The 18,603-nt window shown below is 45.7% G+C and overlaps 1 protein-coding gene and 1 long non-coding RNA gene across 4 annotated transcripts; one reads left to right on the top strand and one right to left on the bottom strand.

Moving 5' to 3' along the window:
• Positions 1 to 469: 469 nt before the first annotated feature.
• Positions 470 to 1,156, bottom strand: LOC144144169 (uncharacterized). 2 transcript variants are annotated; one of them, XR_013317177.1, is made up of 3 exons: positions 1,068 to 1,156; positions 731 to 794; positions 470 to 617 (listed from the first exon to the last, which is right to left on the bottom strand). It is a non-coding gene; the product is annotated as an uncharacterized LOC144144169 (long non-coding RNA). The 2 variants fall into 2 exon arrangements; XR_013317178.1 differs by lacking the exon at positions 1,068 to 1,156 and adding an exon at positions 886 to 1,017.
• A 183-nt stretch (positions 1,157 to 1,339) lies between these two features.
• On the top strand, positions 1,340 to 18,603 carry LOC144144167 (uncharacterized). 2 transcript variants are annotated; one of them, XM_077675538.1, is made up of 5 exons: positions 1,340 to 1,644; positions 2,551 to 2,776; positions 8,515 to 8,687; positions 15,927 to 16,015; positions 18,333 to 18,603. In XM_077675538.1, exons 1-5 carry the CDS (start codon positions 1,462 to 1,464, stop codon positions 18,601 to 18,603), a joined length of 942 nt encoding a protein of 313 aa, XP_077531664.1. In that variant the 5' UTR covers positions 1,340 to 1,461. The 2 variants fall into 2 exon arrangements, with proteins under 2 accessions (XP_077531664.1, XP_077531663.1); XM_077675537.1 differs by having other exon boundaries at positions 1,341 to 1,644; positions 2,530 to 2,776.

The raw sequence follows: 18,603 nt of genomic DNA on the forward strand, positions 1-18,603 counted from the left end.
TCTTCGGATGAATCTTGGCCACCTGGGGATATTTATTGTGCACCCAAACCTCGTTTGTGCACACAGGCGTTTTCGCTGTTCTTCGAATGCAAGTGCCAGGCGTGAGTTCACGGCTATTAGAGAGCTAGCTGGTTTAATTACTACCACCGCTGAAATGCCACGAACCAGGGCAAAAAACGGCGTGGACCCACAATAACCAACGCCGTGTGCTTCGGCGCGAACCCTGTAGCGCCTGGTTCGCATTGCCCCGATCGGGCGATCTAAGCCATCCACATGTTCGCAGTCAAGTCGACACTACTTGACCGAGTTCAAGAGTAGCATGTAGCTGCTTGAGAAATGGCAGCCAACACGTTAAGATCGGCCGACACCTGAATACAGCGTCGTTAATGTCCCCACCAACTGCCACCGCAGTCGCAAACGGATAGATGCAGACACGGCCGGCTTATTTGTGATGGGGGTTTCAAAGGCGTCACCGGGCAACACCGAACACTGCTGCGAGGTATGTGACAGTTCAAATTTAACGAAGAACCAGGCCACTCACTATTTGTCGAAGTTTATCCTGTGGTGATGCTGGCCACCGGCGTTACCACGGCCTCCAGGATGCTTGCGGTGCTTTCCTGTTTGCATGAACACGAATAGAACATTGAGTACCCTTCCGAAAACCAGTCCCACATGCTCGTCAAACGAATGTGCTGCCATGCCAATGCTAAGTGTGCATCGGGGAACTTACCGACACGGCCATGGCCGTGGCTCACGTGTCCCCTTAACTTCCTGGTCTTCTTTTTGTTGGTGGACTACAAAAACAGAAAGAAAGAAAATATCAGCACGTCACACTCAAGGTATGGGCTCAAAATTTTTCGCACAAACGCGACAGCAAGCACGGACCCGTAGCGAACTTTCGCCGGTCGTTTCGAGCAACAATTTTGAGAAAATATGGGTAGACAGTAGGTAATTGGGGTTCTGTAGACATTCCGGCGAACAAATAATTACACTTCATCTAAGTTAATTCTAAAATATTAGCTGATTATTCGGATTTCGTGAAACAAGGGACAAGGCGCAACACCTACCATTTTGCCTGTGCGGTGCGAAAAGAGGAAATTCGGTTGATATCAGCGCCGGATATCGCGAGCGGCGGCGGCCAAAGTTGACCAAGCTAAATAATACAAATAATCAACACAAGTGTAATGCACCTCAAGTTAGTTTTTTTACAGTAAATATTTGTTTTTGTTGCTGTAAATAATAATGCAAGCATTTATTTCTGATATTTTTTCACGCTCGGTGTTTTCATTTCTGATTGGCATGGCGGCGCCCATTTCAAGCCCGGTTGCACTTCTGCACCAGTATTTCTTTCTCTATGCTTCTGCCTTCTGCACGGCAGTAGGCGCTTTGTTTTCAAACAGTTTTTTCTCCGCGTTCTGCATCGTTCGTTTGTGATTTCAAGTATTTGATGCGAAGACGGAAATGGCAGAAAGAAAAGAGTCAGATGGACTAACTTTCAAAGAGATGAGGTTTAAAATGTGCCGTTTTCTCGAAGAACAAGGGATCATCAATGAACTTCGCGCACGGCTCCGCTACAAGTTTGTCGAAGCGCTCAAAATCAGCACACAGAACACCAGGCGCTCTTCCCAAACTCTCCTACACCAGGTCTGTTGGCGTTTCCGTTTGCTCTCGTGGTGTGTGGTCATGTTGTCTTGTCATTACACCTTGTAGACGGGCAAGCAGCACGACCGTACATTTAAACGCGTATTGCTGCGTGCATTTGCGGTTCTTATTGTCGGTGTGCTTTTGATGTCGTCGAATCACGCGCATTCGCTTTCCTACGGCGAATGTTTGAACCTCTTGGCTAAAGGGAAAGCTGCTGAAGCTCACCCCATCTCACCTGATGGGGCTGAATTTGAGACATAAATTCAGGGTGCTGCAACAATAAACCAACGTTTTAAACAGTGTTCGCTTCGAAACCTCTCGCTAATTCGCATCTAACTTTGACGCGAAGGACATAATTGATAGTCTCTTTTTGTTTGCAAATAACTCGGCCGGCAGCAGTGCCCTGGCTTTTTTCAACAATCGACTAGAAATCAGTTTTTGCCTACTGGGAAAACTAGCGCCGGTCTGGTTCTTTTTTTCTGGGGGGTGCACTTCAACAACCCAAAAAAGGCTGATGTTGCACCCATACGCTAAAAACGACTTTTTCCACCGATTTCATAAAATATCAGGCCATTGCTGTTGTGTGAATTATTTTTTTTTTAATGGATCGCACGATGCGACCTTCATGCAAAGTTTGAACACAAATCTGGGCACCCATTATTCAAAAACAGAACTTTTTAAAGAGACTTTTTTGTAGTTCCATCACGACGCATTTATTATTGACGGGATGAAAAGCTATTTGATCATAAATTGAAAATCACGATTTAGATTTATTTGTCACCTCAACCCAAATTTTTTTTTCCACCCCTTGCCCTTGTCGACAGTTGAGAAGACATTGCGGGATGTGTCGGCCTGTAACACTGCCTTCTCTTCTCGGGATGACAGGTGATCCTGTGGTTGGTGCAGGACTACCTGTCAAGCCAGGGCTACGACTACACGCTCAGCACGCTGGCCTGCGAGTCCGGCGTGAGCCAGGAGCCGTTCTCGACGCAAGACGTGGAGCAGCTCTTGCGGCTGCCGTCCCAGCCGGAACCGAGGCAGCCGAGCGGCGGCCTGCTGCAGCGCATCGTGGCCCGCATGATGCGCGCCCCTCAGACCACTTCTGCCCAGACGTCTGTTGCCGTTGACTCTGGTGGGAATTCCGCTTGCGTCTCTATAAAGGGCCACGAAAACAAAACGCAGCCTCGTTCAGTTTGGAAGGACTAGCCGTTGGTAACTCGCTGGGCTTCATTCCGGCCACAAGACATTTGTTGACCCTTTGATGCCCAAAACTTTATTATTTTGCTCAAGCGTGAGGAGTATTTTGTCATCTAAAAGGGCTTCCGACGTCACAAAAATGAAGTCAGAAAAAAAGTTACACCATCTTCCCGTAGGGGAACCCCGAGTAGTATGCGAAGCAGCCATGGGGTCGACTGAAGTTCCCATTAGTTTTCAGTTCGTCGTTTCCGGTGATGTTCAGCTTCGCGTGCCTTCATTGTGTCAGTAGCTTCTTGACGTAGTTTGAATGAGTGAAGGACATAAGGCGCGTTTGTAGCACATGCTCCCGTCTCGATTTGTAGCGCAGTGGGAAGAGCGCCGCGTACCTCCCATTGCGGCCAGAGAGTCGTGGGATCGAAACCGGGCGCCACCTCACTATTTCTTTTTATAGTGTACTGCACTGACGTCAGCCCAAACTCTGACGGGGCTGAAGAGACGCGCATGCCCAGTGGAGTGCGGACGGCGGACGACAAGGGAGGGAGGGACACAGCCCCGAGCATGAGATGCTTCACATCTAAAAAATTGGTCCATTAGGACGCACACTGGGCCCTGGCTCTCCATATGTCACTTGAACAAGAACCTTGATCACCACGATTTATGGTTCAAGTGAAGGCGGTAGCATAAAGTTTGTATTGCTATCATTTGTAATAACAGCGAAATTGCACAATTTCGGTTACCTGCCACTAGCCCATTGAGCCACCCGGGCTCGATGCGAGTTGACCCGCGTAAACACTATTTTTTTCTGCACACGGAAGCACGTGCTGCCCTCTCTTGTTTAATTTTTGAAGGTCAGGGATCCTTTGTCTGTCGATAGATGGTGTTAAATGACGAAAAAACACCACAAACTGCGGGAGAAAAAAAAAATATTGTTTGAGTTGTTGCCCCTGAGCGACACTGGGCATCAAAGGGCTAAAGGGACTCTGCAATACTTCCAATAAACGCTCTCACTCTTTTCTTCGGATCTGGCTATAGCTATAGTTATTTCCGGCACTGAGTAGTTAGCTCGTCGCAGAACTATCCACCTTCCAATTTTGCTTTGTTTTGTGGCTTTTCTCTGAAGTGGCTGTCGAATGTGTTTATTGATGCAAATGAAAGGAGGTGGCCAGTAGCCGCTAGAATTCCAGCACTCGAAGAACGCCAAGACCGCGAATAAGAGAACAATTTTTTGAGCAAGTTTCTAAGTTATCTGATGGGCATAGAGCAGTAATTTTTAGCTGAGGCACTTCATGACCCCCTACTGTAAGTACTGGATGTGTTAGTTGACTACATTCTAAAAGCGTTTAGGATTTAGCAGAAAAGTTTAAAAAGTGTGACATTGTGAAAAATTTTGAAGTTTTGCGCTACATGATGTCAGCAGTGGTGCTATAAAGGGAACATTGAGACATAGTTATCAGTAGAGCCACTTAATAATCTAGTGGCTCTAGTTATCAGCATGGTAATTGCACGTTAGCGACCCGCCGCAGTGGCTTAGTGGCTGAGGTGTTGCGCTGCTGAACATGAGGACGCGGGTTAGATTCCTGGCCGTGACCGCTGCTTTTCTTATGGAGGCGAAAACCAAAAACGCCCGTGTGTACGAGATTCCGGCGCACGTTAAAGATCCCCAGGTGGTAACAATTAGTCCGGAGCCCTCCACTACGGCGCGCCTCATCGCCTGCGTTGCGTCGGCGCGTTAAACCCCACAATCAATCAATTGCACGTTCGCATTCAAAGGATGCGATCAAATAGAACTACAGCCACACAGACTATGTTTCTTGGCAGTGGCTTTGGTCGGGGGGGCCACCCATTGCACAAACAAAATCCTGTGACACTGTAGATACCTCGCCAGAAAATGGCTGGGGATCACGACTGCTTCGTCTGTTTTCCTTGATATCTTGATTATTTGTTTCAGTTTGCGATAACATTAGTATTGTTGGTATCGGGACGAAGCAGTCTTTTTAATGAATCAAAATTGTATTTTGTCGTCATGGCTCTTTGAAGCGCTACATGCTTTCAGCAAAACCCAGCCTCAGAGTTTGGCTTTTGCATTGTGCATTGTGTTACATGCTCAGGTCCTGCAAGTTGTGCCGATTACATTACCCCCTCCCTCACTTGCTTCTCAAGTCCTAGCTTAAAGGGGGCCTGAGATGGATTTCAAAGTGTTTTTGTTTGTGTCAGAAATCTACTCTATAGTTCTTGTAGAAACAAGTCCAAAAATAGTAAGCATATTGCACGCTAACAAAAGTTATTACCCCGACGAGACAGAACTATTTGTTGGCTCGGCGGCTTGCGATGACGACATAGTCCGACCTCGTCCGAGGCGAAGCACTCATTTCATGGTTGGCCGCCGGAATGTCCGCGATTTTTGACGGCGGCGGTTTGGTTTAGAGCGTCGTCGTTACCATGGTTACTTCAGCGAGTGGGTCGCACATGAGACGACGACGTCCTTTTTTTTTTTTTTTAAGCTACGTTTTCAGCCTTTACGGACTTTGAGCAGGAGATACTGGTGATTGCGGAAGTCGACCTTGCATGCGCGAGAGTTTCCGTGAACGGTAACTTATTTTTACCATCGCTACATAGCGATACAGAGGCTAGAATTTCTACCGACTGTAGTAGCGAGCCCCCTGCGCCGGCGAAATGTACGCTCGCGTTTTGATTAGATTACCGGAAAGTTCCGAGTGAACGCCCTCCCCCGAAACATCGCCCACCCCCTTTTACGGGTGAAATATTCAATTTACTGAAAGACGCGCGCCCACCCCGTAAAATCCATGGCTTTAGCGCCGATGAGTGAACAAAACAAACCCGAATCATCTCTTCATGTGTAGATGCGGTCACTTATTCGTCCTTTCCGCGCTTGACCCGAAATTTTGCCCATCTCGTATTTTTCACTTGATATCACTGTACTTAAATTTGGGTGGGCGTTCTTCCGGAACTTTACGGCACAGCAAATGCGCTGTGCTCTGCGCTTCATGCAAGCAATCTTAGTTGATGTTGTTTACTACATTCTTGCTAAATGATGATCAGGAGCACGATAAATGACAATTTTTTTTAGAATGAGCGAGCAAAATTTCCGCCTTTACTCCAGCTTCCCACGCTTACAATGGTTCAGATGCCTTTATGAACTAGCATAGCTCTTTTATGCTTTCAAAATCGTCTTGGGCAAGGTAATATAGGTAACTGCGGAATCATTACAATATATCTTACTCATTTTATATCGAAATATTTAGCGGTGGCGTGAATTCTGGTTAATGCAATACTTGGTCCTAATTCTTCCCACTAGATGACGGCGTCAACGTCATGTTTTCGATTTTTTAAGCTCTACAGTAGAAGTATACGGCTCTTTTAAAAAAAATTATGGTATTGTGAGAGTTCAATCTAAGACGTCTAAGATTCAAGCCATTTCAAGCGTAAGCGAACAGTTCTGGGCAACAAACGTTTGTGTCATTTGCTTTGCGACAAATTCGCCAGATGTCGCTACTCGGCAGAGCCGGTAAGCCGGAATGCAGAAACCGCTGAGTGCAATCCTTTCGTTTTCAGCGGCAAACGGCTACTCTTGCTTTATATAACACGGTAAACGGTAAAGCGCGCTAAGGACACTAGGCAACAGGTTCATTCAGAAGGCCGGTGCAGCAAACCACACTTTCCTGCGATCATGACTTGATGGGAAGCAATGAAATGAAACTCTTTGGCAGTTGTCGTTACGGGATGAGCATGCTCTTGCCCTTGTCGCGACCGCCGCAGAGAATCAGCTGCGACAGCGTTTGGGCTTGAACTGATTTATTCAGCCCGCGTGAGCGCACTTGAGCGTGCGCCTCGTGATCACGAGCAGTGCCCGGCGTCGTCCAAGCGCTGCGTGCGGAGCTCCTCCTTCGTCGTCGGCGCGGCGCTCCCTTGGCGCGCCGTTCGTTACCACCTCTGAAACAACGTCGAGGCTACGCTCGAAACACAGATGGTGCAAAGAATCCTTTCGGGTACAGCGTCCAAGAAAGCAAATGCAAAGAAAACTGATGATACTCCACCAGACACGGAGCGCCAGACACGGAGCGCTAAGCGATCATGCTGGCTGCAAGCGTCGTTGCTGCTGCGCTCACTGTATCTTTCTGCCGAGAAGGGAGGAGCGTCAAGCCCGGTTTGGCCCGGTGTGTAAGTGCTTTACACTCCGGTATAAAACAAATATGTGTGACTGTGTAAAAGCACCCACACACAAAAGATGTTTTTTGTAGCTTTCTGATGTTTTTACGCTCGTAAAAAATTGACTAAATCAAGAGCGCACAAACACGTCACGATTAGTTCAAGAAATAACCGTTGCGCTCCGATACCATCGATCCCCCAAAAACCCCCATCTCAGGGGCCCTTTAATAACTTTCTTGCTTGCTTGCTCAGGGGTGTATGAGTATTGTTATCTTTACGTAATGTGGCACGGTATCGTAATAGGCAGGACGGTACTCTGTCTTCATTTGCTTTTCACAAGCACGTGACTAGACAAGAGCTTGTGGAATTCCCAGACTGCAGTTGCTTCCTTGGGGAGTCGGTCATGCTGCATCTGTTCATTCATTTCTCTTTGCACCTTCCGAGCTCCGCCTGTGCTTAATGAGTGAAGCCTTTCATGTTTAGTGCTAGGCTGTGCGCCTGAGGCCAGGAAAAAATGCATGGGAAAGTGGGGCCAGTCGTCTGAGTTGCTGGGGCACTGAGCCTGAGCGCCATAACTGTGAATGAGGTTGTCGAGAAAGTAACGGGAACACTGAAGGAGAGGCATGCACACACACGGGAGAAAGAGGGTGCCTGGAAAACGGTCGAGCATAGGAATAGTGACACCCACTGAGTTAATTGTCTCCTCCCGTCTCTTGGAAGCCAGATGGTCCACCTGTCGTCAGTTCATATCAATCCAAGACCCCTAAGCATCTCTTATTTTGTTAAAAAGCAAAGGTGAAGAAAAGAAACTGTGGGTCCTTCCCTATTTCGAGGGAAACTGCAGCAACGTAGCATATACACTGTAAAACCTCATTACAGGAGACGCTCGAGGGACCCAGGAATCACGTCTCTTGTAACCAAGGTCTCTTGTATGCGGTGTTGCTAACATGGCAAGCATAGGAAAACCAACCAAATCGTTTTCATTCAAATGTCTCTTATAACCAAGTGTCTTTGTAACAGCATCTCTTGTAAACAGGGTTTTACTGTAATGAGAAATGATGGGAGTAAGCAGACACAAATGTGCATGCATGCCCGCAACTATGAAAGCTCTTTTGTACCGTTATGCTAGGAGCAGGCACCCGCTTTGTGACCTGCCCACCCTCTTTCACATTTCACTCTAACCTCTGCTGCACACAGCCTGCCCCCTCCCCCACCCCCCTTTTTTTTTTTTAATATGTCACTGCTGTGCCCAAATAAAGAAATAAAACTCTCAGTTCTGAGACAACTAGCACCATCTAGTAAAACCTGGATAAACTGAAATGTGTTTCATGTCTATTTTTTTTATTTCAGTAAAGACGTGGCGTATTTCTAAACAAAGTAAATTAGGCCATTGGGAACATTAATATAGATTTTGCAAATCTTTTCGTATTGGTGAATAGTGCTTTTTAAGCCTGTGGAATGTTATCACGTGAGCCCCCCTTATTTGCTCTGTGTTCCTGTTTGCAGCTCGCTCTGAAGGCCCAGTGCAGGCTGAGTTGGAACAGCTGAGGCACTCGGTGGCCGAAGCCCAGCAGAGGCTGCACGAGCTCCAAGAGCAGCTGGCGGCGAGGAGTGCGCCTCTCGCCGAGAAGACCTCCACACCTCTTCGAGCGGCCCGCAGAGAACACCCTACTCAGAAGGTTAAGAAGCAATTTCCCCCCACAAAATCTTTTCCCGCGAGAACTTTGTGCAAGGGGCCATGAGGCCAAAATACAGGTTTGGCTCATTAGTAAGATTTCTCTGTCCTGATAATAGCGATACCAATTTTATCGCAAACTTCGAACGAATAATTGAGATGAAGGAAACATGTGAAGCAGTGCTGACTTCCCCGACCACTTTCCAGATATTTTGCTGTGGCATGGTAGGATAAAAGATGCAAGAAAGGACGGGACAAACCGAAAGAAGACCTCACAGAGCAGTCTTCTATGATTGTCTAAGATTTTCAACATTTTTATGAAGGAAACTCTGAGTGCAGCCATACGGCTACAAAGGACAGCTGTACAGCTTTCTCAGAAACTTCGCAGTTGAAGAAAAATTCGTACTGGTCCAGGATTCGAACCCGGGACCACCGCTTAGCTGGAGCAGTCGCTCTACCAACTGAGCTAAGCAGGAGGCTAGCAGTTTGTAGCACGAGAACGAATTGATCAACAACCACCGTTTTCAACATTTCTTCCGTTCTTTATTTTGAGCGGTTAAGAAACGTCTCTTGCGCCTAGAATGAAGCTGAGTGAGTAACCAAAGGCTGGTTCTTTCAAAATAAACAAGGTTGTATTTCAGAAGGGTCGACTTTTGGGTGAGTTGGTATTGGTTGAACATTCTTCGACGAACAGCGTAAAAACACAGACACTAGGCGGAGAATATACAGCGTCGTCGTGTCATTTTCGTCCCCTAGTGTCTGTGTTTTTACGCTGTTGTTTGAAGATGGTCAAGGTGGCATTTCATCTTCATGGGTCCTTTAAAACAACTTTCAACCAAGCAGATAAAATAAAGGAGGCTTGATAAAGTGATTGTCAAATTAATACAGTCGGCAACCGATTATTCGGACCATTAAAGGACCAAGAAAATGTCCGAAAAATCAGGCAGTCCGAAAAAGCAATTGTGCTGGCAAAAAGCTTATTATTAATGCCCTGGTGCCGGGAAAAAGTCAGAATAACCTTTTTTCACAACCCACCTATCAGACACAACCTTTTCTCGTGCCCCACGTACATCTCATCCCGCATCGAACATCAGTTCAAAGTTGCCATTCCATTGGGCCGCACAAGTGCATTGTACGGTTCATTTCTCCACAAAACTTCTGAGGAATGGAACCACCTTCCCCACCACATTGTGTCCATCCAATATCCTGCATCATTCAAAAATGCGCTTTTTTTATATGACTGCAGTAACCTGGTTTCTGGAAAAAAAAAAACAAGTTTTCTCCACTCACTGCCTATACTTCTACACTCACCCATTTCATGTACTGTACCTACCCCCTCTGTGATGCCGCAAAGGCCCTGAGGGTACCCTAATAAATAGCTAATAAATAAATATGGCCAAAAATTAGGTGTCCGAAACATCGGTCGTCAACTGTAATTCATTACAAGTTTCTGAGTGTGGATGCTATTACATAGCATAATATCTCCTGGGTGGGCAGGCTCAGGTTAAAAAAAAAAATTTTTTTTCACCACGTGACTACCAACTGCAGAGAATCATGCTTAGAGCCCCTAGCTTTCCGCGATTCCGCAAAAAATCGTGGAATTAAAGTGTTTTCGCGGAATTCCAAAACAACCGTTAACAGTGTGCCGCTACGTCCCCAAAACGATATATTCGGTGAAATATGGCGGAAAAGTAATAGCAAAATGGTTTCTATTGTCTGCAACATTTTTACTGTTGAAAATTTAAATTTGCATCTGCGTATTCCTACCTTATCAAATAATAAAAGTGGCTAGGTGGCACAGCCTCCACCTGAATCAAGGGGCTTAGCCATAGCCACAGAAAGAGAACATTGCACACGACAAGGCCGGTCAGATTGCAAACAAATGAAGGGTGCAATGAGAAAAGTGGCTAGCGAGGCGCTAGTATACTTGGAGAACTCTGACACTTGGAAGTTCTTCAAGAGTGTGAGGTGCTTGGATCCCCAGCAAGTTGGGTGTCTCTCAGAGAAGAGATCAGAGTTTGGGGCCGTTCCTGGGTTTATAGCCCTAGCTGCTGAATGGCAAGTGTACCTGAAGTCGTTCAAGACCTCAAGTCTAGTGACAGGGATTTGGCACAATTTATTTCTAAACAAGAAAAGCCAGGTGAAGATTTTGATGTCCTGGCTTTCTGGGCTGGGATGGAACACCTGACTCCAACACTTTCTTCCATTGCCCTTAAATACCTGTCGGTCATTCAGTCGCTATGGTGACATTGTGCCTCACAAGCGCCATTGTCTTGGTGAAGAAAGCACAAAGCATCACCAGATGCTCAGCCACAACAGCTTCCTTCAGTTGTAAATAAAATCTAGCACGTTAGGAGTCTGAAGTGTCTAATAAATGAACTGTTACATATACCTTATGCTGTTTCAATGTTGTCGCGGAATTTTGCAGATTCCCCTATCTAGAATCGCAGAATTTGAAATGTTCCACCGCAAAAAGTAAGGGGCTCTAATCGTGCTAGTTAAGCTCTGATTGCTTGAAGTTGAGTTTTAAGGGACCATGAAAGGAAAATGTGAGCCTGGGTCATCAAAAAGACTGCATTGACCCAATAATAATGATGCCAACGTTAATGCAAACTTCAAACAAATATGTATTGTTGATATCCTGAAGAACTGGTGAAGCTGTGAAAACTCGCCAGCCATTTTTTCGGTGGGTCCTTGTGTGTCGTCGCGAGGACTTGTTTGCGATTGGTGGCTGGTGGTGGTGAAGCAAGATTCATAACTTTGCTATTGTAGCACTGCCTCTAGTTCTGGTGGATTGTGTACCACTTCAATGTGAACATGCAGTTAACACACTAAGTTTGTTTTTACTATTTCCGCCTGTTACGTCACTGCTGGCATCACAAAGCCCGAAATTGGAAAGTCCTTCAGTATTTCTCATCTTTCTGTGTTTAATAAAACGGTCGTTCAGGGCTGGAATTGAGTAAGTCGATAGACTAGTTCTGCAAGAATAAACGAAGTTGTGATACTCAGGCCACACATAAAGTGAACGACGTCTTACGAGAAACTAAATGCTTGTGCACCACTTTTGTAATTCCGGTATTCCGGTATCATTTCGCTTCGAAGAAAAAGAGAAAATGTTCGTATTGGTATTTAGTACAACCTCTTTGTTCTTTATGTTCTCGCAATTCTTACCACGCTGTCATAGCAGTTTCGCAACTACCCGTTTTGCACAATGAGAACTTCGGTGGTCTAAAATACTGGAAAATTGGGTGAGTTGATACATTTTTAAAAGAAAAAGACAGCGTGAAAATGACTAAACACGAGAACAAGAGAACAAGCAGACACAGTGCTGTCTGAATTAGTGTGAAGAAGGCCTCTACTGTGACGTGATACGTGACATATTCAGTAGGGGTGTGCGAATATCAATTTTTTAATTTCAAAGCGAATTCGAATAATAAAAACAAAGTTCGAATCTAATCGAATATTTTTCGAATACGAATACTTATTGTTTTTTGTAAAATTAAAGTTTTCACCATCTAGAGACACAAAAACTGCAACTTTATTGCACAACAAATCATACAAAGTAAAATTAGAAATTACACAATACCATTGCACTCAACAGGTTAAGGTCTGCACTCACTTAAATGTTAACATGGAGAAAGGTTAACTGCTCGACATGTTCGGGGAGCAGTGACAACCTCCTGCTCGTCACGACTCCACCAGATACCGAAAGTAGCCGCTCACTTGAGACACTAGTGGCTGGCATGCCCGAGCCCGTGCACATTGCCGCGCGCTGATACAGTAAACTCTCGATGATACTAATCTTGCGGGACCGCGAAAAATATTCGTATCATCCGAAATTCGTATGAACCAACACAGACCAAAACATTGAGCGCTGAAAAAAGTTTTTGTTTATTTCTTTTCTTACTTTCGCATGAACAAATCCATGATTTTTTCTGCCTTTTTTAAACCCCCATGTCGCAAAGCAGTCCTTTCTGGAGCACGTAAAGCTTCGCGCTCGTCTCCTCACTCGCTGTGCTCAAGCTCGCTACACGCCGCAACAGTCAAGCATGAACCGCATGGTGCGTTTTTGCACGGGATTCGCTCGCCTCGACTCTGCGAGCGCTGTATTTTCACGCCCGCATCGACGATTTCGCGCCCGCGGTAGCGCCTACCTCGGTCAGAAAATGACGCACAACACGCGCAGCAGATTGGAGGAGCCTGACTACTTGCGATGAGATCGAGACAGCCAGCTTGGCTCCGCCGGAGATGGTTAGGCTTAGCACCCCGGCAAATATTTTACGGGCGTTTTCTAGCGGCGCCGATGTTGTTTTATAGTACCGTTTCCGCATGTATTATCAGCTCCATTACCGCACAAGCAACTTCCGGTCTCCCTTGAGCCGCATTTTAAAGAGCGGTTAGAAGCGGTCGCTCGAGCGCGCAGCGTGGGGGTGGTTTCCCGGCGGTGTCAGTGCGCGTTGGGCGTGCGCAGAGCGTTTTCGCGAGCAGAAAACAACACCGATACAGTCTGCGAAAGCACGTACCGTTCGCCGTGTATATGCTTCGCCACTTCGTTGCTGAAACACGCTCTGAATTTTTTTTTTTTTTTTAGTTTTGGGTGGTTCGAATATTTCGAACCATAAAAGTGTCATTCGAATCGAATCGAATACCAAAAAATTCGAATCGAATATTCGAAGTTTCGAATATTCGAAGTTTCGAATATTCGCACACCCCTAATATTCAGTCTTCACGTGCAAATACCGTATTTTCGTGCCTATAACCAGAGTCCTTCAATGATTTACTGGTCACGAAACTGCTCCGTAACTCAATGGGAGAACTTCATATGCTGCGTTTGGCCGCCGCGCGGTGGCGCCACCCTCTCACTGAGGTCACTCCTCGGGCGGCGTTGCGCTGGCTCGAACGGCGGAGCCGCGGCGAGTAGCGTTTGTTTTGTGCGGGAAAAAAATATAACGTGCATATCGCGCTCTTGTGATGCGACTTAAGTAGTGCAACGACGATGCCGAACATGTGTTGCGTCCCGGGATGTCGTTCCTTGTACAACAATACCACAGAAAATGTTTTTTTTTTTTGTTCCGTTGACCGAGCGACGGGCAGCTGTGTGAGAAATGGAGGGGCGCCATTCCAAGGCAAGCAACGGGAGATTTCAGCTTCGATTATAATTGTGCGACAGTGTGTGGAAATGCACTGTGTGTGAGAATGGAAGAAGCAATGTACCCTTTTGAGAGCATCGTGGGCCTAGAATTGTACAAGGCTAACTTAAAGCCGGATTTTTGTCATATCAGTCAGGTTGTAGCGGTGTTTCATTACCTTTTTGCAAACTTGTATTACCTTGCGCTCAGGCTCGCGTGTAAAAAAGCTTTGCGACATCCTTGTGCTTTTACTTTTCATATTTCCGCGAATTATCCCTTAGGGTTCGTTTTCTTTGTTTTGTAACCGCGCGTGGCCGATTCCGGTTTCTTATCTGGCGTTTCAACCGGAGCGCCCGTTTGCTCTTTTTGTCGTACGTGCCGTCGGGCAATATTGTTTGATATGGAAAGGGTGCCACCTTGTCGCTAACTTGATTTTTTGTTTCTTCGACAATGTTCTCGATCCTATTTCCATGGATCTGAAATTAATAACGTTTCAAGAGTAATGCATGCATAGCAAACGCCGCGCAACTCACATCATCGACGTTCATCTGTTCACGTCACACTGCGGACTGCTTCTTAGACGTTTGTGTTTCATGCTAGTTTTTTGTAGTGCAGGAGATCGCTAGCTCGCTGCGTTCAGAAAAGCTTTGCGTCGTTCTTGGCTACGTGGCAATATTCTGTTTTCTCCGTGTACTGCACATCGCAGCGCGAAAAAATAAATTTTTGTACACTGTACCATGCTCTTTTGTCTCCCTTCGTAACATGGAAATTTTTTGTTGCGTGTGATAAAATCAGTTTTATTGCTCTTTTTCGCTTCCTGTTTTTGCAAGGATTGCAAAGTGTGGAAGAAGAAAGACACATGGTGCTACATATATCTCTTCGTGTTTTGATCCTTCGTGTTTCTGCAGCGTTTTTAGATGTTCTCAAGTATGTACCCACTCATCGAAACGACAATACTATTGGCCTATCTCTTTTAGCGTTCTGTGCATTCCAGAGCAATCAACGGATTCATTAAGCGTAGTCTGAACGATGCGTACTTGGTTTCTTTCAGTTTTTTTATTGTATTATCGATAGGCCCGCAGCAGTCCGTGACTACACAGCTACCGTATGTGTGGTATTTACAACTTTGCTTTAAGAAAAGAAGCAATATAGATTTAAAAATCTGTAAACACGACGGCGCAGCGCTTGTGCCAGAGCACACAGAAGCCGTTGCCGTTCGCGGCCGAAGTCTAATAAAACCCCATTGAAGGCAGGTGATAAACACAATAACTGGACTATTCATCGCTAACCACTACGAAAAAAAAAAAACACACTTAAATCAGCGCACAGACACCAAAAGCAGCGAGCGTTTGCACGCCAAGAGCTGGCCAATATGCCAGCTCTTTAGACTTTTATTAGACTTCGCGGCCGAAGTCTAATAAAACCCCATTGAAGGCAGGTGATAAACACAATAACTGGACTATTCATCGCTAACCACTACGAAAAAAAAAAAACACACTTAAATCAGCGCACAGACACCAAAAGCAGCGAGCGTTTGCACGCCAAGAGCTGGCCAATATGCCGCACGCACGGCGGCTGGATGACCTTCGTGCGGCGGTGGCGCTTGTAGTGGCGCGCGCGGTCCCTATATGAAGCGAGCGCCGAAGTTTTGTGACCAGTAAAGCATTGAAAGACTCTGCTATAACTCACCCCTGCATATACGTAATCCGCACCCCCACTTTCAGCCTGCCCGAAAAAAAAAAAAAAAAAAATCCTCTCGTATTGCCTGCGCATTTACCAAAGCTACTGCTCAAGCAACACATCACATACTATGTGCACAGAAAAAGCATGTATTTAGCAAATAGAATACACTGACTGCACGCGTCCTTGTTTTTTCTTCCTTGTCCTTGTATGTTCTGCGCAATCGCTGCCATTGAAGGCTTAGTCAGTGTTGCTGCGGAGGAGCTTCATGGCACAACGTGCATTGCCGTGAAGCTGAACTGAAAAAAAAAAAAAAAGTGTATTATTCGCACTCTTACTTTGCCATTGAAATTTTCGCGTTTTTGGTGCGGGTTATATGCGCGAAAATACTGTATGCAAATGAATCAACTTGTTCGTCACCTGTTTCCTCGTAGGCCGTGCATCACGTGTCCATGCTGACGCAGCTAAGCAGCAGTGACCCAGTCACATCACGCCTGGAAGGGAGCAGCCTGTCAACGTCCAGGTAAGGCTCGCGCTATTTCCGTTCAGTTCGTAGTTTTCGTTGTCACGTGACCAGTTGGTAGGCACAACTTCAACTCAGAGGTTTTTTTTTTTTTTTTTTTTTTTAGCGTTTATTTTGTCTGTCCTCGTCACGCTGGTTGTCACCAGGTGTAATGATGTCTGCACAAAACCTCTCTTGCCTAACTGCACATTTACGGTGTGTAAGATTAACGTAAATGAGATTAATTTCTCCACACATTACAAAACAGTTGTTCGTATCGAGCGCGAAGCATTTGACTGAGTCTGAAACTAGGCAGGCGTCTGAGGACTTCTTAGGAGGCTATCGTTTGAAAAACTCTTGTCTTCTGTATGCTGTCTCAGGACACTAAAAACTGGAATGGAAAAAAATAACTCATCTTTACATGTGTAGCTTTGTCAAGCTCAAGCCTTTCCGTGGCTGTTTTTAGCCAAAACTGAGTCGGTGAATTGTCTCAAATGTGTAGACCTTGTGGTGGTGGTGGGTCTGTTTAAAATATTTTGCCCAAATTGGTTGTTTTATTAACTTCAGACATAGATAACAGTTTGTGCTTTCTTTTACTTCTTGTTACAGTAGATTTGGCTGGAACATCTCCCTCGTTGATTAATTACCACTGCAACTGAAAAAAGCTATTCTAGGCATGGGCAAGTGAGCGATTTTAGCCCAATTATAAATGAGTGAACTGAACTGGCTGAGTAGCTCGGCCCGAAAGTTGCATCTGTACGACTCCTTTTCTTCCAGTCCTTATAAAAGTGTGAAATGAATTTCTAGTGATTGAGTTTTGAGGTGCCCCATTTCAAAGGAACGACTGAAATGCTATCGCAAATCTTGCGGGAAAAAAAATACATCCATGAAGCTCACGCGCAGACCAGCAGGTCAATCTAAACAAGGCATTTTTTCGTTAACTCGGAGGGCAGACGTGTTAACACTCTGCATATAAATGAAGTATAAATGGCTGCGTATAAATAGCCGCATGGGCTTCTTGGCTAACTTCACTCCTTTCGCTGAGGTCGTTAGAGTGGCTTGGGATTACCATTATTTCCCCTGTGATGTCAAAAATTCAAAAAAAGAAAAGCAGCAGAATGGCTGTGATTGTCTTAATTCACTGAAGCTGTTCCAAGTTGCAGCTCAATGTTTTGCCCTACTATGGTAAAGAACAACAAGGTCTTTTGGGGTCGCAGTGCAAGCTCTAGCTTTTTGCTTTGACGAAAAAAAAAAGTGAGAGTCCTGCATAATAGCCATTAATTGAGCTGTTTGTGAATGTGCAACTTTTGCACCATTAAATCAAACCCATATTCACGGTGCAATTAGTGCGTTTTGCACACATGTTCAAAGTGAGAAAGAATCGGAGGAATGAGAGGACAACAGTTTGTAAGGATGCAGTTTTAATGGTAAATGTTAGTTTCTTGAATACTCAGAGGTGCGGTGCATTACTTACAAATTCACAAACCCCACATTTTGTGCCAGAACAGCCCAGAAGTACAATTTCGTAGCTGCCCCCCTCATAGGCTTTTGTCTGCTGCATGCCATTGCCACTGAACCAGCAGTTAGATGAGCCATTGGCAGCAGGCTTGGGAGGCACAAAGGTGTTGGTTTTGTCTCGTTGCGTACAAGTTACTGTCGCTTTTGAGCAGAATTAAACTATGACCACAGTGGACAAAGGGGCACGTGTAACAAGGATCAACTGTAATTGCTAAGCTGCTTTTTTTTTTTTAATAGTCTGTTTGCATGTCCTGTGCAGCCACTCCAGCTCTCTACGAACGTGTCTCCACTTTTAAGAGAGCAGCATGGAACGACTCAACATCCCACCCCTCTCCAGGCCCTATTTTCAGGGAAGACAAGTTTTTCAGACTTATGCTCAAAAGTTGGAATGCATAAGTCTTGTCCCGTTGTTTATCCTGATATTCTCAATGTTTAAAGGGAGACTATATGACTGCGTACTTCACTAAAGATCAGCTAATTTTTGCACTCACCTTGTGTTGAGGCATCCTCATAGAATGCGTACGTGTGAAAAAGCCCACTGGACTGACCGTAACGCTCAAATAGGGAGCCTGAGCCAATGGCTTTGCTCAAGTACTACCGTATTTATTCGATTATAAGGCGGTTGCGACTATAAGACGAGGGTGCAGTTTGGAGAGTCGAAAAATCGCCACACATATATACTGTGCTTCCAATATAATCCAGGTTTTGACTTTGAGACTGAATTTTAGAAAAAAACCTTGTGTTATATTCGAATAAATATGGTAATATTGTGTTTTAGACCTTTTACGCGAGCCAATGCCATCTTGTTGTGCCCTTGCAGCAGTTCGAGGCAGCAGCGAAGTAGCGGTGGACGTCAGGTTAGTTCCAGCGTGAGCAGCCTGTCCAGCCTTCCGCTGGACCGTGCGAGGCGCCGGCTGCAACAGCTGGCCCTGCAGACGGACTTCCTCGACGAGAGGCTTCACGTGGTCAGTGCCGGAGCAGACGACGGATCTCCTCCTCTTCCGCTCTGGATCAGCATCTCGCGAGAGACAAGCTTCACGGCTCGGAACAGGAAGACTCCTTCAGCGAGCGACTCTTTCGACGCGGGCTGA

Source organism: Haemaphysalis longicornis, unplaced genomic scaffold (assembly GCF_048455015.1).
Source record: "Haemaphysalis longicornis isolate Haplotype H1 unplaced genomic scaffold, Haemaphysalis longicornis Haplotype H1 scaffold_637, whole genome shotgun sequence".
Classification (NCBI taxonomy): Eukaryota; Metazoa; Arthropoda; class Arachnida; order Ixodida; family Ixodidae; genus Haemaphysalis; species Haemaphysalis longicornis.

What these genes read in the sequence shown, in the direction of transcription:
- LOC144144167 (XM_077675537.1), top strand. Translation starts at nt 1,462, where the DNA reads ATGGCAGAAAGAAAAGAGTCAGATGGACTAACTTTCAAAGAGATGAGG. An exon ending in CCCAAACTCTCCTACACCAG is followed by an intron (nt 1,645 to 2,529) that starts GTCTGTTGGCGT and finishes TCGGGATGACAG; the next exon opens with GTGATCCTGTGGTTGGTGCA. An exon ending in AGCAGCCTGTCAACGTCCAG is followed by an intron (nt 16,016 to 18,332) that starts GTAAGGCTCGCG and finishes GTGCCCTTGCAG; the next exon opens with CAGTTCGAGGCAGCAGCGAA.